The sequence below is a fragment of the Callithrix jacchus genome, chromosome 13 (genome assembly GCF_049354715.1).
Source record: "Callithrix jacchus isolate 240 chromosome 13, calJac240_pri, whole genome shotgun sequence".
NCBI classification, from domain to species: Eukaryota; Metazoa; Chordata; class Mammalia; order Primates; family Cebidae; genus Callithrix; species Callithrix jacchus.
In genome coordinates this window covers 22,731,468-22,752,298 of record NC_133514.1, presented here as the reverse complement: position 1 = coordinate 22,752,298, position 20,831 = coordinate 22,731,468, and the positions used below count along the sequence as shown (strand labels likewise).

The following is a 20,831-nucleotide window of genomic DNA, read 5'->3' as shown; positions in this document are numbered from 1 at the left end:
GGATCCTCTGTAGAAACCACAACGCCTTCAGTTGTTATGGCTTCTTAGTCTCCTCAACTGGTGATAGTTCTTCAGGGTTCCCTTGTCTTTTAGGACTTTGACACCTCAAAAGAAGATGGGCCAGTTATTCCATAAACTATCTTGCAATTTGGGGTTGGCTGCTGTTTTTTCTTTTTCACAATGAAGTTAGGCATTTTGGGGAAGTGAAGTGATGTTATCTTCTCCTTAGAGCATCGGAGGTTTCATGATGTTGAGATGCCTTGTCATTGGTGATGTTAACCTTCATCACTTGGTTAAGATGGTATCTTTGGTTGTCTATACTGTAAAGTTACTATTTTTCCCCTCATAATGAATAAATATCCTGGGAGAGATACTTTGAGACTATGCAAATATCCTGTTTCTTCCCTAACTTTCATCTACTAAATTTAGCATCCTTCAATGGATCTATGTGCAACAATAATTAGTGTGATATTTGCCATTTCATTCTTTCCTTTTACAATTATTAATTTTTTTCTGTAATAAAAATCTGTCACTTCCCTATAATTTTTAAAATGTATTCAGTAGATACTTATTTTCTTCTCTGAGTATAATCTAATACTACCACTTTGTTGCTCAAACTGTTCCAGCTTTGGCCATTGGGAGCTCCTCCAGGTTGGCCTTCTGGCATACCACCCTCCTTTTTTGAGCACTTATTTACTTTCTGGCACCACGAGATGTTCTAGGCTCATCCTGTATGTTCCCTGCCCTGGGACAACAACCAACCAATTCTCAACTGAGCATTGATTCCTTCAACTGGTAAACAGTATTTAGAAACCAAGGTCTGGATGCTATACTGGTCATTGGTATTAAGGTGTCATTGCTTCCAGATCCCCTCAGCAGGCAGAGCTAACAAATAAATGTAAGTATGTATTTACATACATATATACATACCTATCATGCACACTTGTCTACATTTCTGCATCAATCCATACATTAAAAATTATAAGCTCATACCAATAACTCATAATTGGTTATTGGTATGAACCAAAACCAATTGGTAAGAACCCAATCCAATACCACAGGTTCCTTATTCATAATTTCTTTCTCTCATAGACAGAAAACTGGCTCTTATCATCTATAGTATGTTTGCTTATTTGCATATCCTAGTATAAACATAAAGTAGTGATAGAGGCAGACAAATGCCTAGACAGAAAGTGGCAGATCCCCAGCAAAACCTCACCTCCAAGTCAAAGACAGTTTAAAGTCTGAAAGCCAAGCTACAAGTTAAATTGTCTGACCGAATTGAGAACGTGTCTTCCTCTTTGGCATACTTTCCTCTGATTGGTCCCCACCCTTCACCTATTTTACATATACCCTTTCCTAATTGGTTTTTCTACATTGTCCTTCCCACCTTTGAATGGTGTGTTTGCTTTAACCTTTTTTGCATACTTACAAACCAATCAGTATGCACTTTTCTTACAAACCAATCAGCATGCATTCCCCACTCTGAGTCCATAAAGGGCCCCAGACCCAGCCACAAAAGGGAATCCCCTCTCTCTCTTGCTGAAAGCCATTTTTTGTACTCAATAAAATTCTTCCTCACCCTCCTCACTCTTCCATGGCCCCTGTATCCTCATTCTTCTTCAGCTCAGTCTAAGAGTTCAGGAACCACGAAACAAGGGTACAAGCTGTAACACAGGTGAGCTGGGGCATGTCAGCATGGCCAAGGGAGGCTCAGATGGGGCGTTGCTGGCCAGGGGTCCCCAGCTTGCGAAGTGACCCCTACAAAAAACAAATTTACTAACTGGAGTATGGTGTTTTCTTACTGTGTTTTTTGTCTTCTGCCACATGGCATCCAGTTAAAATACTGTTTTTCAAAATTATTTATGTTAGTTCTTTCCTTTTCTATCCTTTTTAGTGTAAATTACAAAATACTTAATTTGTAATACAGTTAGATTCAATTGTTACTGTTTATATTTTCCACTTCGAGTTTCCCCCCTCACCCCTATGAACTGGATGGTCTTAATTATTAATTTGCATCCTAAGAGGGCAATCACCAGGGTTGTGCTTTTATGTAGCAAATGAGTAGAAGGGCATATTCACATATTCAGTGAGGGACTGGAAGAAATGTCCTTAGGCAGAGAAACCTCTCTTTATGCTCGCATACATGTGTCTGCTCACTCTCTCTGTATCTGTGTGTGAATGGCCTCAGTAATTTTTTTTTTAGATGGAGTCTTGCTCTGTCACTAGGCTGGAGTGCAGTGGTGCAATCTCTGCTCACTGCAACCTCCTCCTTCCAGGTTCAAGCGATTCTCCTGCCTCAGCTCCTGAGTAGCTGGGACTACTGGCACATGCCACCAAGCCCAACTAATGTTTTGTTTTTAGTAGAGACGGGGTTTAACCATGTTGGCCAGAATAGTCTCTATCTCTTGACCTTGTGATCTGCCCACTGTGGCCTCCCAAAGTGCTGTGATTACAGGAGTCAGACACCATGCCCCACTGATAGCCTCAGTTTTTAATCAGCGGTGTCACCTTTGTACATATGAGATAATGTGAAACCTAGAAACCTATAGATTTTAAGGTTGAAAAGGACTTCTCAAATGCAAAAAATGCCTCAAAATCTTCAGTTCTTAATAATAATTTAAAAACATACCCCAATTTGGGGCTTGGACTTTTCATAAAGAAGTGTATAGGTTTTTGCAGGAGTACAGACACAGTTAACTGAAAGTTAACGACACTGGAAGGATCCTTATAATAAGCTTTTAATTAGGTATTATCAACAAGGAAAATATAAGAACACGAGAATTGGAAGAAATTATTTGGTTTCATTTTTTAAAAAATCAATTTTCCCTAGAGAAAAAAAAGCAGAAACAGATGTAACTGACATAGTAGATGGGCAAAGAAATGTATCTTCAAAGTCAGAAGTACCATAGAAACTGGAATAGAAAACTATAGGTGAAAGCAACAGCAATCTTTTTAATTATCTGAAAGTATACCTTAGCATATTAAAGAGGGAAAACGAATGGGAAAGGTGAAATCAGAGACAGTTCCCAGTGTCTCTGAATCTGAAAGCACAAAGATTTAATCAGAATACCAGCAGACATTATCGGTGAATAGGGACAAGAATGAGACTGCCACATGGTAAGGAAGGTAGTGCTTCCTTTCCAGCTCCTAAATAGTGCCAATTAACTACTGTATGAATTACATGTGTACAATGTCTGCTCAGAATGCAGAGAGCAACTCCAAGAAAAACCTATTTTTCTTCTCAAAGTGAGTAAAAAAAAGACACAGAGAAAGACGGGTTTCTTTTTGCAGGCCTCTAAACATCATGACCAGCACTTCAGGTTTGGGTGGAAGGTGGGAAGACAGGGAAGGAAAACAAACACTGGCAAGAGAGAGGAAGAAAGGTTTGGAAAGACTATGGAAGGCTTAGTATGTACCAGAAGCTTTAAGGGCAAAATATGATCCACCAAAGGCAAGTGAAATTGTTGATCTCTAGTAAAAGACCCCTTGGCTTTCTGCCACCATAACTTCCCTTTTTAATCTATTTCTCATATGTAGCATGTGAAAAAAGGACCAGCTAGCTGCACTAGTTTTGTTATTTTAGCCCTTATATATACACACACTTTAGAAGGCTGAATAAAAGCAACTGTGGGCAGTTACATCCTTTGTGATTTTCAAAGGTTGGCAGAAATTATTCTATGAATCCTTTGTATAAAGATGCATGCTTTTAAAATAAAAAGGCATAAACAATTCTTTTTATAGCTTACAAATAAATTAGGTGAAAAGGAAGGTAAGTGGCAGAGAGTAATGTTAATAAAGATTTTTCCTTTATGTGGAATTGTTATAAAAAATCAATTATAATACGGCAGCAATTTTTAGAGACACCAAGGACATGCCAGTATGACCTCAGCATCTCTCCACAAGCTGTGACTGCACTGATGTTATTATCCACCTAAAGCAGGGTACAAAGCTCTCTAAAAATGGTCAGAGAGGTAAGCCCTGTGGGGCAATACAAAAGGAGAGTGGTAGACTTTTCCTGAAGGGCATATTCTCTGGTTTGTATCAGCAGATTTGGAGTTTTTAAGAGTTTAGAAATATGAAAATCAGGTTTTATGTTTTCTAGTGTAACTCTACTTAGTTCTAACAGCCAAAGAGAAGGCAGTACAAAAACAATAGCACACAACTGCCTTAGTCCTTTTAAAATAATGATTCTGCATGCTAAGTGTTCATAAACTTGACATTCCTCTTATTTTTACTTTGATCTAGAAAAATCTGACATTGGTAGCCTGAATAGCTCTGTAAATAGTAACTAACACACATGGAGTGCATTCATGGGATACAGCTGCTCTACCTTTACCACACATTGTCACCCTTCCCGGTGGATTACGAGGTCAAGAGATAGAGACACTGGCATTTAAGCTGTTACCCCCAACTGGAGTCCCTTCTACTCCTGCTCCAAAGCACCCATCAGAATTATCCTTCAAAAGACAACAACTACCATCTCAAAGGGGCTTTCCCAGATACTACCCAGTTGAAAATAATTTCTCTTAATTCTGAAATCCTACAGTGTTTTATATGTAATTCCACATTTATGCAGGATTTTAAAGATGCTGGCCCCCTAAGATTCTCATCCCCTGATTATTTAATCAAATGTTCGTCTAGCCACTGCTAAGAAGGGACTTGGCAGATGGATCTAAGGTTACTAATCAACTAACCTTAATATAGGGAGATTATTCTGGATTATCTGGGTGGACCCAGTGTAATCATACAAGACCTTCAAAGAGGAAAGTAGAACAGCCACTCAGAAGATGCACCAGAAGAGGAAACCAGATAGAGAAGAGGCAAAAAGAGGAGGAGGAGGAGGAGGTCAGACAGTACTGGAGAGTGAGAAGAACTTGGACCATCCCTGTTAGCTTTCAAAATGGAGATAGCAGACCACGAGCAAAGGACTAAAGGTGACCACTAGAAGCCGAGAAGGACCCTGGCCAACAACCAACAAGAAAATGGGGACCACAGTCTTGTGACCACATGGAACTTAATTCTGCCAATAAGCTTAATGAACTTAAAGCAGATTCACCTTCAGAGCCTCCAGAAAGAAACACAGTCCTGCCTAAATCTTGATTTGGGGATGGAAAACCCCAAAGTAGAAGAACTGGCCAAGCAAACCCAAACCATTAACCCACAGAATGATGAGATGATAAATCTGTGTCATTTCAAGCCATAAAGTTTGTGGTGATTTGTTACAGTAGCAGTATACAACTAACACACTCTCCTCCATAGTATATACTATTTAATAGTTCAAATCTCAGTGGGCATTAGAATCACCTGAGGGTCTTTGTAAAAATACATATGGGGTCATTCCCGGAGTTTTAAAATTGATGAGAGGGAAGAAAAAGCAGAGAGAATATAGCAAGTTTTTGCTTTTGTCTCCCCACATGATATGGTCCCCAAAATTTATTAACATTAGCATCACCCAGAGAGTTCCTGCATGCCTGTACCCAGGGGATTCCCGTTCTCACATCCCTGAAGAAACCACTGTTTTCTGACCCTTTCTCACATTATTTTTGTCTATTTTAAAACTTTAAATAACAAAATCAAATAGTGCATACTTTTGTTTAAAGCATCTTTCATTCATGATGTTGTATCAGTAATCCACTCCTTTTTGTCATTGAATCATATTCTACTGAATGGATATTTCACAGCTTGTTAATCCATTCACCTGTTTGTGGACATCTGGGCTGCTTCCAGTTTGGTGCCATTAGGAAAAGCTGCCATGATTATTCTTGTAGCATATGCTTTTGTTTCTCTTGAATCACTGGATAGTAGAGTAGGTATGTTTACCTTTATAGGAACATGCCAGACCTTTCTCCAAAGTGTTTATATAATCTTAACAGTTTTCCATCTGAGTGAGAATATTTCAGCCTCCTACTTTTCTTCCTCTGGCCCCAAATGACTTTAATGTGTAGCCAGAGTTGAAAACTACTGAACTAGATTAAAAATTCTTTCAGGGCAAGATTCATGTCTTTTTTTTTTGGAAGTGGAGTCTCTTTCTGTTACTCAGGCTAGAGTGCAGTGGTATCATGTTGGCTCATGCAACCTCCACCTCCTAGGTACAAGCAATTCTCCTGCCTCAGCCTCCCAAGTAGCTGGGATTACAGGTATGTACCATCACGCCCAGCTAATTTTTGCACTTTTAATAGAGACAGAGTTTTACCATGTTGGCCAGGCTGGTCTTGGACCCATGGGCTCAGGTGATCCACCTGCCTTGGCCTCCCAAAGTGCTGGGATTACAGATGTGAGTGACTGTACCTGGCCAAAATTCATGTCTTATTCATCTTTGCTCCCCACAATATATTTAGCATAGCTTTTACCAAAGCCAAAACTCAGGAATCCTATTAAAGTTTTATTTTGATACAGCTTCTGACTTTTGCTAAACACAGCAAATCTATTAAGTATGACTACTGTAGCTAAACATTTAATATGTAATTTTGAGTAAAGCAGTTCATAATTTGTGTAGTTGTCCAATACCTGTTACCTACTAAACTCTGAGATAGATGATGGCATGACCTATATAATAAGAACTGTACCTCTAACCCAGCTATAGAACCTGACATATGGCAGAATAAAATTTATTCACTTTTAATGAATAAAAGTGTGCTTTGGCAAGAAAAAAACCCCTCCTTTCTCCTAAGGATTTTATTATAATTAAACCACTAGCACAAAAATCTGCACACTTGGGAAATCCTAGCTTATGGCTCTTAATATTCTGGAAACAAACATCCATTTGAATACCTGATTATAGGAATAGCTCCCCACAAAATATAAATTTATGTATATATTTACACAAATTAATAATTCTACATACAATATCAAGTCGTTCACATAGAATCACTGCCACTGTGCTTTATAGAAAGCTGAAATGATTTCTTTAACTAGTATTTGTTGAATATCTGATCTGTCCTAAGAATTACACAAGGTATGAGGCACACTGTGACCAACAAGGAGATCTCTTATCCTTAAGAATACTGGAAGGAAGAAGATCAAATGCAAGTGATAAGCAATAATACCATCTAATCAATATGTTCTTAAAATCTCTAATTTTTCAAATATACACAACAGACAGTTTGGGGAGATGATGGGTAAAAAATATATACATATATATTTTTGTCTAAGTCTATACCATATGACAAACAACCTGAAACACAAATAACCTTTCAAGATACATATTTGTCTTCCATTTATGTTTCTGGGAGTGAAAGAAAGAGCATGGAAATGAGGTAAAAAGAATAACAATGTACATCACACACCGGGGCCTGTCAGGGTGTGGGAGGTGCGGGGAGGGATAGCATTTGGAGACATACCTAATGTAGATGATGGGTTGATGGGTGCAGCAAACCACCATGGCACGTGTATACCTGTGTAACAAAACTGTACATTCTGTACATGTATCCCAGAACTTAAAGTATAATAATAATAAAAAGGATTAGGTAACCTCATGGTAAAATGACTTGCCCCAGGAGCATGAATTGACTTCCCTTTGTAGTCTTTTACAAATGGCAATCATTTTCAAATGAACAGGGTAGTTCATTTTTTCTGGGAAAAAGTGTGAAGGTATCAGGATTCTTCTCAACAGATGGTCTGGGGAGATGATGGGCAGAACTGTAGCAATGTGCGCACTCCCTTTGACTAGATGGTATCTTGTTAAGATGAATTTTCATGTACCTTCATCATTCAGCAAATACTTCCTTACAAGATCTGGATAATGTGGCCTCTGGTGTTTCTTAGAAAACAACAATTTAGCACAAAAACTATGCTACTATCTATGGAAAGTTTAAGGGAAGAGTAAATGTTAAAACATTAAAACAAGCAAATAAAATGCTTAAAATAACAATAATCCAACATTGACAGGGAACAGAGTTCAAGAATGGTTTTGGATAGAGAAATGAATTATCCTATATTAGTGAATTTTCTGATTGAAGCTAATTCCTTTAAATGCCAAAAAATCTTTATAAAATAGTTTTATTGGCAATCTTTCCAATCTATTTCACACTCCCTGTCTCCTTAATCAAACTAAGTAAACAAAATGTGACATTTCTGATGACTCATTAAGTACATCCATTACTTTGCTGTGCTGTAATGCAGCCATTCTGAGAGGCCACTGACTACACAGATTTGCTTGTCTCTCTTCAAAACAGCTCCAGCTGTTCCATTTGGAGACCTAGTGCCCTTTAAGGTTTCAACGTTTTCTCTTTACCTTATTATCAAATCACTTCTTGCTACTGCCTCTCTATCTGACGAACATCACTTCCTTGAACTCTATTCTTGTAAGTCATGGACACACTGAGAAAACAATTGTGTCTTTAAAATAATTTCAACTTTAGCTGAGTGTGGTGGCTGACACCTGTAATCCCAACACTTTGGGATGCTAAAGTGGGTAGATCTCCTGAGGTTAGGAGTTCGAGCCCAGACTTACTAATATGGTGAAACCCCGTCTCTACTAAAAATACAAAAATTAGCCAGGCGTGGTGGTGGGTGCCTATAATCCCAGCTACTCGGGAAACTGAGACAGGAGAATCACCCAAATCTGGGAGGAGAAGGTTGCAGTGAGCCAAGATCATGTTATTGCACTCCATCCTGGGTGACACAGCGAGACTCCATCACAAAAATAAATAAATAAATAATTTCAACTTAAAAAATTTATGTAATAACCTAAGTGTTGTGTTCTTTTAAATTTGTTTTATTAAAATTCGTTGGATGTGGCTATTAACTTGTCCATGAAGAGCTGGCTGAGTGGTGGTCAGCAGGGGGACTCTAGACACAGGTGAATACCAGTATATGATGTCTACAGGCCCATTTGCTTATGAAATGCAAGGGAAGAAGATCAGGCCAAAAATTTCGAAGTAAATACTAATTATGGATATTGTCAAAAACAGGATCTAAATAAAGGTCTGTGTAAAATTTGTGAGGTTATTAATACATGCACTCTGTAATTATTCTGGCTGTCCAGTTATTTTGATTTTTTTTGCTTGTTTTCAACTTTTTGAATCTTTTTCAAAAAACAATTGACCATTAGCTAAGTGAAGCATTATTATAAAAGCAAATTGTTTTCCTTTGTGGGATGTTTTGACTGTAGAAGTATAAATACTTTTAAAATAAAATCTGTTTCTCTGTATCCTTATTGGCTATGTAAACATCATGTTCAGGATAGAATATGTGTCATGATAGTTCCAATTATCCTTGCATTGCTGGTCTGCTGAAAGGAGTGTATCAATCCCAAGGAGCTCCTCAACCTCTTTCTGATATATTATAAGCAAAAAGAGGGTGGTTTTTATTTACAATGCGACCAATTACATTCATATCAATAATACATGTTCATGTTAGTGAGAGGCACAGCAATTTTGGACTGTTACGACACTTTAAAGATGCTCCAAACAGGGCCGGGAAAGATGGCTCAGGCCTGTGATCCCAGCACTTTGGGAGGCCAAGGTAGGCAGATGACTTGAGTCTAAGTGTTCAAGATCAGCTTGGCCAACATAGTGAAACCGTGTTCCTACTAAAAATACAAAAATTAGCCGGGCATGGTGGCAGGCACCTGTAATCTCAGCTACTCAGGAGGGTGAAGCAGGAGAATCACTTGAACCTGGGAGGTGGAGGTTGCAGTGAGCTGAGATCATGCCACTGTACTCCAGTCTGGGCCACAGAATAAGACCCTGTCTCAAAATAAATAAAATAAAAATAAAAATGCTTAAAACATATAAACATTCAAATGTCTATGGATCCATCTGAATAGGAAGTTCCGTAGCACTGCTTCATGATTAAATTGAAACTAAAATCTATCTGGGATTTATTAGTACTCGATTATAGTACCCTTAATGATCACAACTAATATCACTCAAACTTTTTTCCTTTTTTCTTTTTTGGGGTTAAAAATCTGTTTGTACTCTTAAGCAGCATCTGTTCTGTTAGAACATTCTAACAGACTTCTTTTTGGTAATTTTGTTTTTTAAACCATGAACATGACCTGTGGATCTTCAGTTATTTCAAAGTATTACCCTCATTATCATCACCATTTTTCATTCATGGTCTGAACCACACCAAAAGCATCATTATTCTGCCCATCATGAGCACGTGATTGAAAGCAAAAGCAAGCTGCCAGACCTCCACAGGGAGAGCAGAAGTGGAAACACGCCACGAACATTTCATCACATAACTCGGCTTGATTTACTTTACTGAAAAAAGCAGCAATATTCTGTTTTAAGCCAGAACCTTTACAGCTTTTCTCTTTAAAAGCTTGCAAACCTAGCTTTTCTCTTAAAAGGCTCTCTGACTTACACCAGGATAGGCACCCAAGGCCTTTTCCTCCATAGATACCGTTGCTACCAGGTTTCCATGACCTTCTCTTGGAAAGAACTCACCTACTCTAGGCAACAGTTGATGCTCTTTTTTTAGCTACACTTAAATACCACCCATAAGTTCCTATTTTCAACTACATACTCCAAATATAACTCAGATCAAGTATTTCTGAGGATTCACTTTAGGCTTTTCATTTATAAAAAGTTCAGACCTTTTTCCTGACTGAGGTCTGCTTCTTCCTCTCATATAATCCTTTGGGAATAATCTTTAGAAAATGCTGCAATGACAAAAGCAATTTTCTTGGAGTTAAATCTGAATATTCTCTGGCTTCATTATTAAGTATATGCTTCTTTGTCTAAACTAGCAAATACAATGTGAGAGTTAAACATTAAGAAATGTGATTTGGATTTACAAAGGAAAAAATGATGTTAAGAAAATGCCCAGGCTGGGCAAAGTTGTCCACGCCTATAATCCCAGCATTTTGGAAGGCCAAGGTGGGCATATCACCTGAGGTCGGGACTTTAAGACCAACCTGACCAACATAGAGAAACCGCGTCTCTATTAAAAATACAAAATTAGCCAGGCATAGTGGCACATGCCTGTAATCCCAGCTACTCAGGAGACTGAGGCAGGAAAATTATTTCAACCTGGGAGGCGGAGGTTGTGGTGAGCCGAGATCTTGCCATTGCACTCCAGTCTGGGCAAGAAGCGCAAAACTCTGTCTCGGAGGGGAGGAGGAAGGAAAGTAAGAGAAAGAAAATGCACAGCACTTAGACTGAAATGATCTTTACAAGATCACCGTGTGAAGTTTTTTCAACTTTTTTGCCACATAATATTTTGCTCAGAAGACATCAACTGAGGAAGTTAGAACACGACAGAAAAACAGAAAAGCTTCTGGACCAGAAGGGGAGCGGTGACAGGGAAGTGTGAACACTGGACACAGGCTCCAGGAGCCTAAACCGAAAACCTGAAAACTATGGGCACAGGTCAGATATCTTATTTTACAAACGAGGAAACTGAGGCACAAAGTGAAGTGATCACCCAGAGGTGCCATCGCTAGCCACTAGCAGGCTTAGAGCCCAGTGGCTTCCATAACCCAATCAGAACTAGTGCATTCCCTACGGGCACAATGCCAGCCACTTAACACACCTTATTGTATTTAATTCTCCTAACTGCTCTTGGAAGAAGGTATTTTTATCCCATGCCATACCTGAGAAAACTGAAAAGGATTAAGTTGCCTGGTCAAGGTAAGGTATTGGGATTACTTTCCAGATCTGTGACTACTCATTTCACTCTGCCACACAGCCTTCCATGACATTCAACCTAGCAGGTCAAACAAACATTAACTGGGGTCTGGGCACAGTGGTTCATGCCTGTAATCCCAGCACTTTGGGAAGCTGAGGCTGATGGATCATTTGAGGTCAGGAGTTCGAGACCAGCCTGGCAAACATGGTAAAACGTTGTCTCTACTAAAAATATAAAAAAATTAGCTGGGCGTGGTGGCACACTCCTGTAATCCTAGCTACTTGGGAGGCCGAGGCAGGAGAATCGCTTGAACCTGGGAGGTGGAGGATGCAGTGAGCTGAGATGGTGCCATTGCACTCCAGCCTGGGCAACAGAGCCAGACTCTGTCTCAAAACAAATAAAAGACAAAACATTAACTAGGAAGAGAAAATTCAGGTTCTACTTTTTGTTTCTCTCCTACTTCATTCAGGTAATGGACAAAGAGGCAATCTGGAAACCAGTCTAGCAACAGAATCTCTAACAGTAAGCTAAAAATAATTCAATGCCTAATATATTTCCTGCAATACTGTCACCACCAGCATCCGAGCAACCACCCTTCTCACATGAACAACTGCAATTTTACTATCTTTCCACTTCCACTTTCCTAAACAATTCTCTAAACATCCAGAGTCAACAAAGGATCATGCTACTTGCCACCTTTTAATTCTTCAAAATAATTCCCATTGTTTTTTTCTTAAAACATCAGTGTTTTTAATACTGCTATATAGTTATATCTGAAATGTTGGTCATTATATTATACTCAATATTTTTTAAAAATGACCAAGAATAGTAAAATTTCATTAAGCCAATTTTTATATGATGCCTTAAACCTCTGGCTGAATAGACAAACTACCCCATTCTTTTTATTTTTTATTTTTTTCATTTTATTATTTTTTTATTGGATTATAGGTTTTGGGGTACATGAGCAGAGCATGCAAGGCAGTTGCGTAGGTACACACATGGCAGTGTGCTTTCTTTTCTTCTCCCCTTCACGCACATTTGGCTTTTCTCCCCAGGCTATCCCTCCCCACCTCCCCCTCCCACCCCATTTTTTTTTTTAGAGTCAACCTGTTCATTATTTTTGTCATTGAAAGTTTTACTGAGATAATTACAAATTCATGGACTGTTGTAAGAAAAGAATAGAGTCCTGGCGCCATTTCCCAGTCTCCTCCAATGGTAACAACTATAAAACTATAGTATGATAGCACAAACCAGAATGCTGACATTAATAAAACCTAGTCTTATTCTGATGTTTCCAATTATACTTGTACTCAGTGATAAGCAGGAAGTAAAGATGAGGAGGCAGCAACAATGAGGATAGGAGTACGAAATAGAGAAAAAAGACTTCATGTTGCTTAGGTTGAGCCTTCTGGTAGAAAATATTAAAAAGTATGGCAACTGTCAGTGTTAAATTTCCAATTTTCTCCCTGGCTGAAAGGGGTAGATGGAAAGTGGACTGGCTCAGTTTTGCTCTTTGTTTATGTGCTTAAAAAAGAAGAATTATTACAGCTCTTGCTGTCACTCTGCATAAACAGATCCTTTTTGGTGTTTGAACTCACAAAAAATTGCTTATATCTAGATTTTCAATGGCTGATTCATGTGTTGCTGTTCATCCTTATATACAGCTGTAACTGATTAAAAAGCCTAATGGTTACAAAGCTGAGAGCATAATTTTATACTTCCTAATTATGTTTCTTCCTTGTCCAAAAAGATGCATTAATCTTAATTTAAAATGTGTTTTATCTTTACTGACCTTTTGAGTCTGTTTAAATGCTACCTTCTTGGCTAATTTTTCCATCATTTTCACAAATTATTTTTCCATAAGAAAACCAAATGAGAAAATTATGTTTAAAACAAAATACATAATCCTTTCAGCTGACAAGATAGGTTAAGGGCTGGATGAAGGTATTCTACATATTCTTGGAAACTTCTGTCCTTGCCTAAATTCTGTCCTTTGAGAAAGGAAGTGAAAACAAACATATTTGAATGAGAACTTTTATTGGGAGTCTAACCAATAGACTTCATACCAATTCAATTTACTGTTATTTATCATTCCATTCATGAAATGAAGATTACAAATCCTGCTAGGCCAAGCACACTGATTTACGTCTTTTCAATTTAACTACCCCATTACACACATCCACACCCACACACACACCCACACACAGATAGACTCTTCAGCATTAAAACTTTTGGTCTTCCCTTAAAGGACAACATGGTAATTTCAAAGTTCCTAAATTCCAAGTAAAGAAATTTCTATAAAAATATTAAAAATTTAAAGAATATTCTAATGTCAAACATCTAACAGTAAGCAATAATCTGTCACATTGATTGGTCTCTGTAAGATTAATTTCCCAACATTTTTAATGATTTCCAGTAACACTGCCTTATGACTAGAATTATTCTTATAGCTACTTCCATATTTAAATACATTCAAGATATGTTTTTAAACATTCTGCAAATATTCCTCAGTTTTATCACAAATATTTCGTTACTTCACAAATATTTGGAACTTTCCATTTGTTGTTTCTGTTCTCTCCATCAACAAGTTGATATAAAAACTCTTAAAGGAGAGACTGTTTCCACTAATTTCTTTCTACTCTCCCTTCGTATTTATTGAGTTTAACTGCTACTCAACAAAAGTAAAGATCTAACTATGACTGGAATAAAAATACTAAGGGGAGAGGTATCTGAGTATGAAGTGGTAGATGGCAATAGGAAAGTGGGATAGAGAACAATTAGGTTCATGTCATGTCAAAATCTATGGTCTAGATGTCTCTTCAGAATGAAATGATTGAACAGTCAACAACTGACCTTCCACCCTACATGTTCCTAGGCCATTTTCCAGGATCTCTTTGTCTTTCATTTCTGTTTCTTCCCTTCTTTCATGTAAATACATTGTCAAAGGGACATTTCATCTCTAAATATATAAATACCTGGCAACCATCACTGAAAGGCTCTGTGTCTTTTCTGTATATAATGAGAAACAGAATTAACAACCGTCAGAGTTAGAAATGCAAAGCAGATTGAATAGAAGATATGAATGCAGCTTCTCTGTCAAAATCAAGAACACAGGTTTTCTATGAAACTCAGAAGAAATAAAAATCAGGGAACAAAATGGCAGAGGAGCAAGACACTGCATTTTGACACAAGCTAGAGGAACATTCAAGAAATTCCTTATTTTTAAATGTTTTAATTGACAAATGAAAACTGTATATATTTATGGTATACAATGTAATGTTTTGATTATACATATATATGGTATGATGATCAAAGCTAGTTAACATATTTCTCACCTCACATACTGTTTTGTGATGAGAACACTTAAAATCTATTCTAGTAATTTAAAAATAAGCAACATGATATTATTAACTATAGTCACCATGCTACACAACAGAGATTCAGAATTTATTTAAATTGTTTAAAGGAAATTGTACCCTTTGATCCAGTCCCACCATCCCCAGCCGCTGGTAACCATCACTGTACTCTCTTGAATTGACTTTTTAAGATACCACATGTAAGTGAGATCATGCAGTGTTTGTCTTTCTGTGCCTGGCTTACTTCACTTAGTTTAACATCCTCCAGATTTATTAATGTCACAAATGACAGAATTCTTCCTTTTTAAGGCCAAGTAGTATTCCACTGTACATATCTACCACATTGTATCCTTTCATCTGCTGATGAACATTTAGGCTAATTCCGTATCTGGGCTGTTATATATTTTCAAAGGTTACTTTAAAGAGTGAAGAATTTCAGAAATATGCACATAATCGAAAGCTAACACTTCACTAGTTGATATCAGGTGCTGATGAGACTGGGTGAAAGAAGTTCCCGAGCTGACACAGTCAAGAGTCCACAAAAATTGCCCGAGACAAAGCAGAATCCCTGAAATTCCTGGACCTGATATTTCAGACCAAGGCCTCTCCTTTTGTAAGGCAGATCTCTAGCAACCCTTGTTTCCCCCAGGGATTTTTTAATCACTTCAAATAATTCATGTTTCCATTAATATTCCAGGGATTATTGAGAGTTAGGAGAATAAGAACTAGTTTGTTTCCTCAAAGGTTCTACAAGATTCCAGGACCAGTCCAAGAGCCAATGCACCCTAGAACTTCCCTTCTTGCAGCTTCAAAGAGAGGAGTCAGTAAAAACACAAATCAAATGTAAAGTATAAAAGTGGGAAGAGGGAAAGAAGCTTTTAACAAGATAAAATGTAAGGGTTAAGCAAAGTTCATTTTCAGGTCTATGTCACAGATGGTTCCTTTCAAAGAGCAGAGGATATATGTCCCTAGAAAGCAGCAAGCAAAAAAGGGATGGTGGGTAGAGGTTTTGACTACTGCCACTAATCTCACTTGCATCTAAAAAAAATCTTAAACCCAAACATCTGCTGGAAGGGATAGGGTCCCATTCCAGCCCACTTTAGGCCAAGTGGAGAATAAAATAATATCAAAAGTGAAGTTTTAATAACTAACAGACAATAGTTAATACATGTGAGGACTCTATATACATATGAGTATACACACATACACACTCATTCAATTATTAAAACAACCAAATGAAGTGGGTACTAAGAAAATCTCCCATTTTATAGATGAGGACATTGAAATATGATATTCAAATGAACTTGCCATAGTCCCCTGGCTACTAAGAGATAGAACCTGGTATTAGAACCCAGTCAGTACAGCTCTCAAATCATAATCTCAATCCTTATACCATACTGTCTCTCAAAACACATCCTACAATACAGAGCTAGCCCACATTCTACATTCTTATTCCTCTTTATTCATGTCCTTAGTAGCTGTAATACTTATTAGAGCCTTAGGAATGTTTTACTAAATCCATCAGGACCCAAAGCAGAACCTCCCCTTTCTCTTCCATAGTGTCCCCAAGATGCTTGAATGCAAACCACATCCAACGGCTAGGATAGTCAGAGTCCTTAGAAACATGTTCACAGGGTTACTAAAAAGCTTGTAAGATAATAACAAACTTTTTTGTGTTTATCTGTACTATGTGAATCACATCAGATGATCTGGCCTATTTTGTTAAATGAATTACTGTCTTGATTTGGTGATGTAGTTGAAAGGGGTACATATGAGAATGTCTTTGGGTGAAAGGTGTGGGAAATGAAATGGAATTATAAGCAAGATAACAAATAAGTCTTTTACCTATACTTCGAAAGGCCATCTGACATAGTTTGGATCTGTGTTCCCACCAAATCTCATGTTGAATAATAATCTCCAGTACTGGAGATAGGGTCTGGTGGGAGGTGACTGGATCATGAGGGCAGAGTTCTCATGAATGGGTTAGCACCATCCCCTTCGTGCTGTTCTCACAATAACAAGTGAGCTCTCCTGAGATATAGTTATTTAAAAGTGTGTAGTATCTCCCTCCTCCCTCTATTCCTCCTGCTCCAGCCCTGTATGAAGTGCCTGCCTCCCCTTTCACCATGATTTTAAGTTTCCTGAGGCCTCCTCAGAAGGCAAGCAGATGCTAACATCATGCTTTCTGTATAGCCTGCAGATCCATGAGCCAACTAAACCTCTGTTCTTTATAAATTATTCAGTATCAGGTATTTCTTCATAGCCGTGGGAGAATGTACTAATACACCATCACAAACATCACCTCCTCCAGGCCTTCTGCTTTGAAGAACCCAAGTAATATCCTGTCACTGGTTGTCTTCTGATATCCAACTTTTTTCACTTGTATTACAGATATCCATATCTTATACTCTAGCACCTTGTAGGGGAAAAATGTCAAATATTGTTATTTGAGTAAACAACAAAAACTGCAATGGAATTGTAAACGAAAAAGAGGACCCAACATTATCTATCCCATCAATACAGTATAAGGCAAATTAAGAAGCAAAATACTAATTAAATTCTCTGAATTAAAGAAGTGTACATAAGCTTCTCATTTTTCATACATTTAAATATGTTAAAGTCTGTTTTTCTTAACCATTTCTGTTCAGAAAACAAAAAAAATTCAGAATTTGGCTTATACTTTGATTTCAACATGGAGTAACTGTGCATTTTAAGGAGAAAGATGCCTCCAATGTTTCTCAGTAGTCTGTGATCGCTGAGGACAGGTGCACATTTGGTTTCAGCATCTTCTCCTAGTCCCACAATACCAGGTAAACACACAGCAGACCTTCAAGAAAGTTTCCAACTACAAAACAGTACCGACCAACAGACATAAAAGTCCAAATGTTACTTATGGCCCAAAGAAACTTGAAGAGACATAAATCCAAATATTATTTTTGATTCAAATTAATCTAAAAGTATCAAGGAAAATATGTAACAATAAAAGTCTCAGCTTAATCTATGTAACTTTAAGTATTTTTAAATATTGAATCTAGCAGTTTCTATATGTGATTGAAGGAAACCTAATAAAGGTCATAATTTTTCCTTTTATCACACAAAAAATAAACTGAATGTCATTCATGCCTGTAATGTGAAGATTGGAAAGGTGGCAAAGAAAGAGAGAATGACCAGGATATTAAAAAACCTGTAAGATGATACCAAACTTTTAAAAGTTCCTATGTATATATGTATGTGTATATGTATGAATCTATGTAGTGCATATATAACAAAATTTCCCCCCAAAATTCGAGTATATAATCCACCCAACAATTTATCTCGGCAGAAAATCCAGAGGTACCTAACCTAAAAGAAAGATAATGAGAAAAATAAAGACACCAAAAGAAAAACAGAAAGCCAAAGAGAAAGGAAAAGATAGAAATAAAAAGAAACTGGAAGAAAGGGAGGGCAAGAATAAGAAAGGGAGGAAAGGGAAGCAAAAATGAATAGCAAATAGAATAGAGAAATGAAACAAATGTGGTTTTAAAAAAACATTTTCTTTTCTTTTCGACAGAGTCTTGCTGTGATGCCCAGGCTGGAGTGCAATGGCAGGATCTCAGCTCATTGCAACCTCTGCCTCCCGGGTTCAGGCAATTCTCCTGCCTCAGGCTCCCAAGTAGCTGGGATTACAGGCATGTGCCATCATGCTCAGCTAATATTTGTATTTTTAGTAGAGATGAGGTTTTACCACGTTGGCCAGGCTGGTCTCGAACTCCTGACCTTGGGTGATCCAGCTGACTTAGCCTCCCAAAGTGGTGGGATTACAGCCACTGTGCCTGGCCAAGAAAACCTTTCCCTACTGAATTTTTCAATAAAATCCATTTCTACTCAAATGGAAAACAATCTTGGGTGGGTGAATGCCTGGGATTCATTATAAAAGAGAATCAACATTTCACTTGACAGTTTCCATGCTAACCACCACCATTTTCAGTATCATTTCACTATCATCTTCTCACAATTGGAAAAAGAATAATACATATTTCCCCCCCAAGGCTTATAAACATAATCTCATTGCACAACAGCAACAAATCATCTGGCAAATTCTTGGTAGAGGAGGTCAAAGAACACATGTTTACTCAAGGTAAACAGTAGCCACTGGACTGTATATCAACCACATATTGTTTAATACAGCTCCACCAAACATGCCCTAAATTTACCCAGTAATTCGCCAACAGTCATGCGGGTTACCATAAGCCTACCACTAAATTCTAAAAGCTTCACTACAAAAATCTTCCTGTCAACTTTCATTTCTGACACAAGTTGATAAAAACCTCACAAATCCTCTTTTGGAGAGACTCCAGTATTTTCCACGCAAATACCACTAGACTGAAAAAAAGTCTTGCTAACACCATATGGAATCAATGAAAGATATAAAATATCTTTATCATGTCACAATCCTGCACCTTTTGTCTCCCGCTCCTATTTGGAATTATACCTTCAGCAATGGCAGCATTTGCTCTACAAAGAAACAACCTAAAAAAATGCTTTCTTTACTCAGTAAATTGAAGCTACTTTTCTTCCTGCTTTTCTCATAATTTTTTGTAACGTGCTGCAAATAAAGTCAGTAAGAATAAGAATGTGATAATACCACATTGTAATGCCTTCTTTAATTTTCCATAGTAGACATGTCTTTCCAAATCTGGCAGAACTCTATTCTATGTAGCTTAAAAGTCACATAAAACATAACAAAGGACTTCTCTTTCAACATTTCCATACCATAGCTGATTCAAAAGTCACCTTTCTTGAAATTCACTTAAAGAAATCAATTCCAAAAGAAACCTGTATGTGTACTAACTTTTTTAAAAGGCTAGAATCAAACAGAGATCTGTAACAATCACATTCTCAATGCACATATCTTACCCTACAATTCCTAAAATATTCATATGATCATTACTGTGTATTCAATCAAATGCCCATCTCATTTACAATGCTGTAGAATGTATAAATTCCAAAGTTGATTTTGTTGTCTCCTTGAGAACAATCTGATAATGGGGGAAAACATGCTGATTGTTACCAATAATAAAGCCGAGTGCAAGTAATGCAAGCACTCTACAATTACTCAGAATTTAATTTACTCCATTTCCAGAGACAGCCTGAGTGGCTCTGTGACTAGGGATTGAACACAGTTGGACCTGCTCCCATTATAGCCTGTAAATCCTTTTTTGTTTCCACAGAGCATATACCTTTGTGACCTTTCTCAAGTTCTGATAGTCTATTTACACACAAATCAAAACCAAAACTGCCAGGCACTATTTGTATCACCAACCATTCCACATTTACTTATCTCAGCATTATTGATTTATAATGCAGACTTTTAGAAATTATCAACTTAAGGCACTTTGTACTATGAAGCATCAAGGACAAGGCCTAATAGAGACATCACCAATAAAACCAAAAGCACAAAGCAAAAAACTTAAGTGATCCTTAGCCTACTTAGGATTATACTGTAAGCAGTAAACAGAAACATAAGCATGCATTGAAAGCCAATAGTTCCATGCTTACTTTCAGCAGATCCTTGGAGAAATCAACACCCTCGTTTACCCCTTGCAGATTTGCAATGAACTCCTGACAGGTCATCTTCTTTCCAATATTCTGAAACAGAGGCAAACAGTAGATCACAATGATATTCATAGAATTAAGACTGATTAATAAATGTGTGATGAGGTAGAGCCATAATTTGTTTTTACAAACCTAACTAGACATGTATTTAACAAATACAGGGCTGGCCACAGTAGCTCACGGCTCACGTCTGTAATTGCAGCACTTTGGGAGGCCGAGATAGGTGGATTATTTGAGGTCAGGAGTTTGAGACTAGTCTGGCCAACATGGCAAAACCCTGTCTCTACTAAAAATACAAAA

At 37.6% G+C, this 20,831-nt stretch overlaps 1 protein-coding gene across 17 annotated transcripts in view; it reads right to left on the bottom strand.

Moving 5' to 3' along the window:
- The window catches only part of PSD3 (pleckstrin and Sec7 domain containing 3), a 553,221-nt gene that overhangs the window by 211,832 nt on the left and 320,558 nt on the right, over positions 1–20,831 (bottom strand). For 12 of the 17 annotated variants that reach the window (XM_017963724.4, XM_078347355.1, XM_008979208.5 and 9 more), the window contains one exon: positions 20,475–20,564. In XM_017963724.4, coding sequence (XP_017819213.3) covers positions 20,475–20,564 — 90 coding nt within the window. Of the gene's footprint in view, positions 1–1,890; positions 17,088–19,832; positions 19,834–20,474; positions 20,566–20,831 lie in introns of those variants that run through there. The other 5 variants (XM_078347353.1, XM_035270118.3, XM_078347357.1 and 2 more) reach the window with 2 other exon arrangements.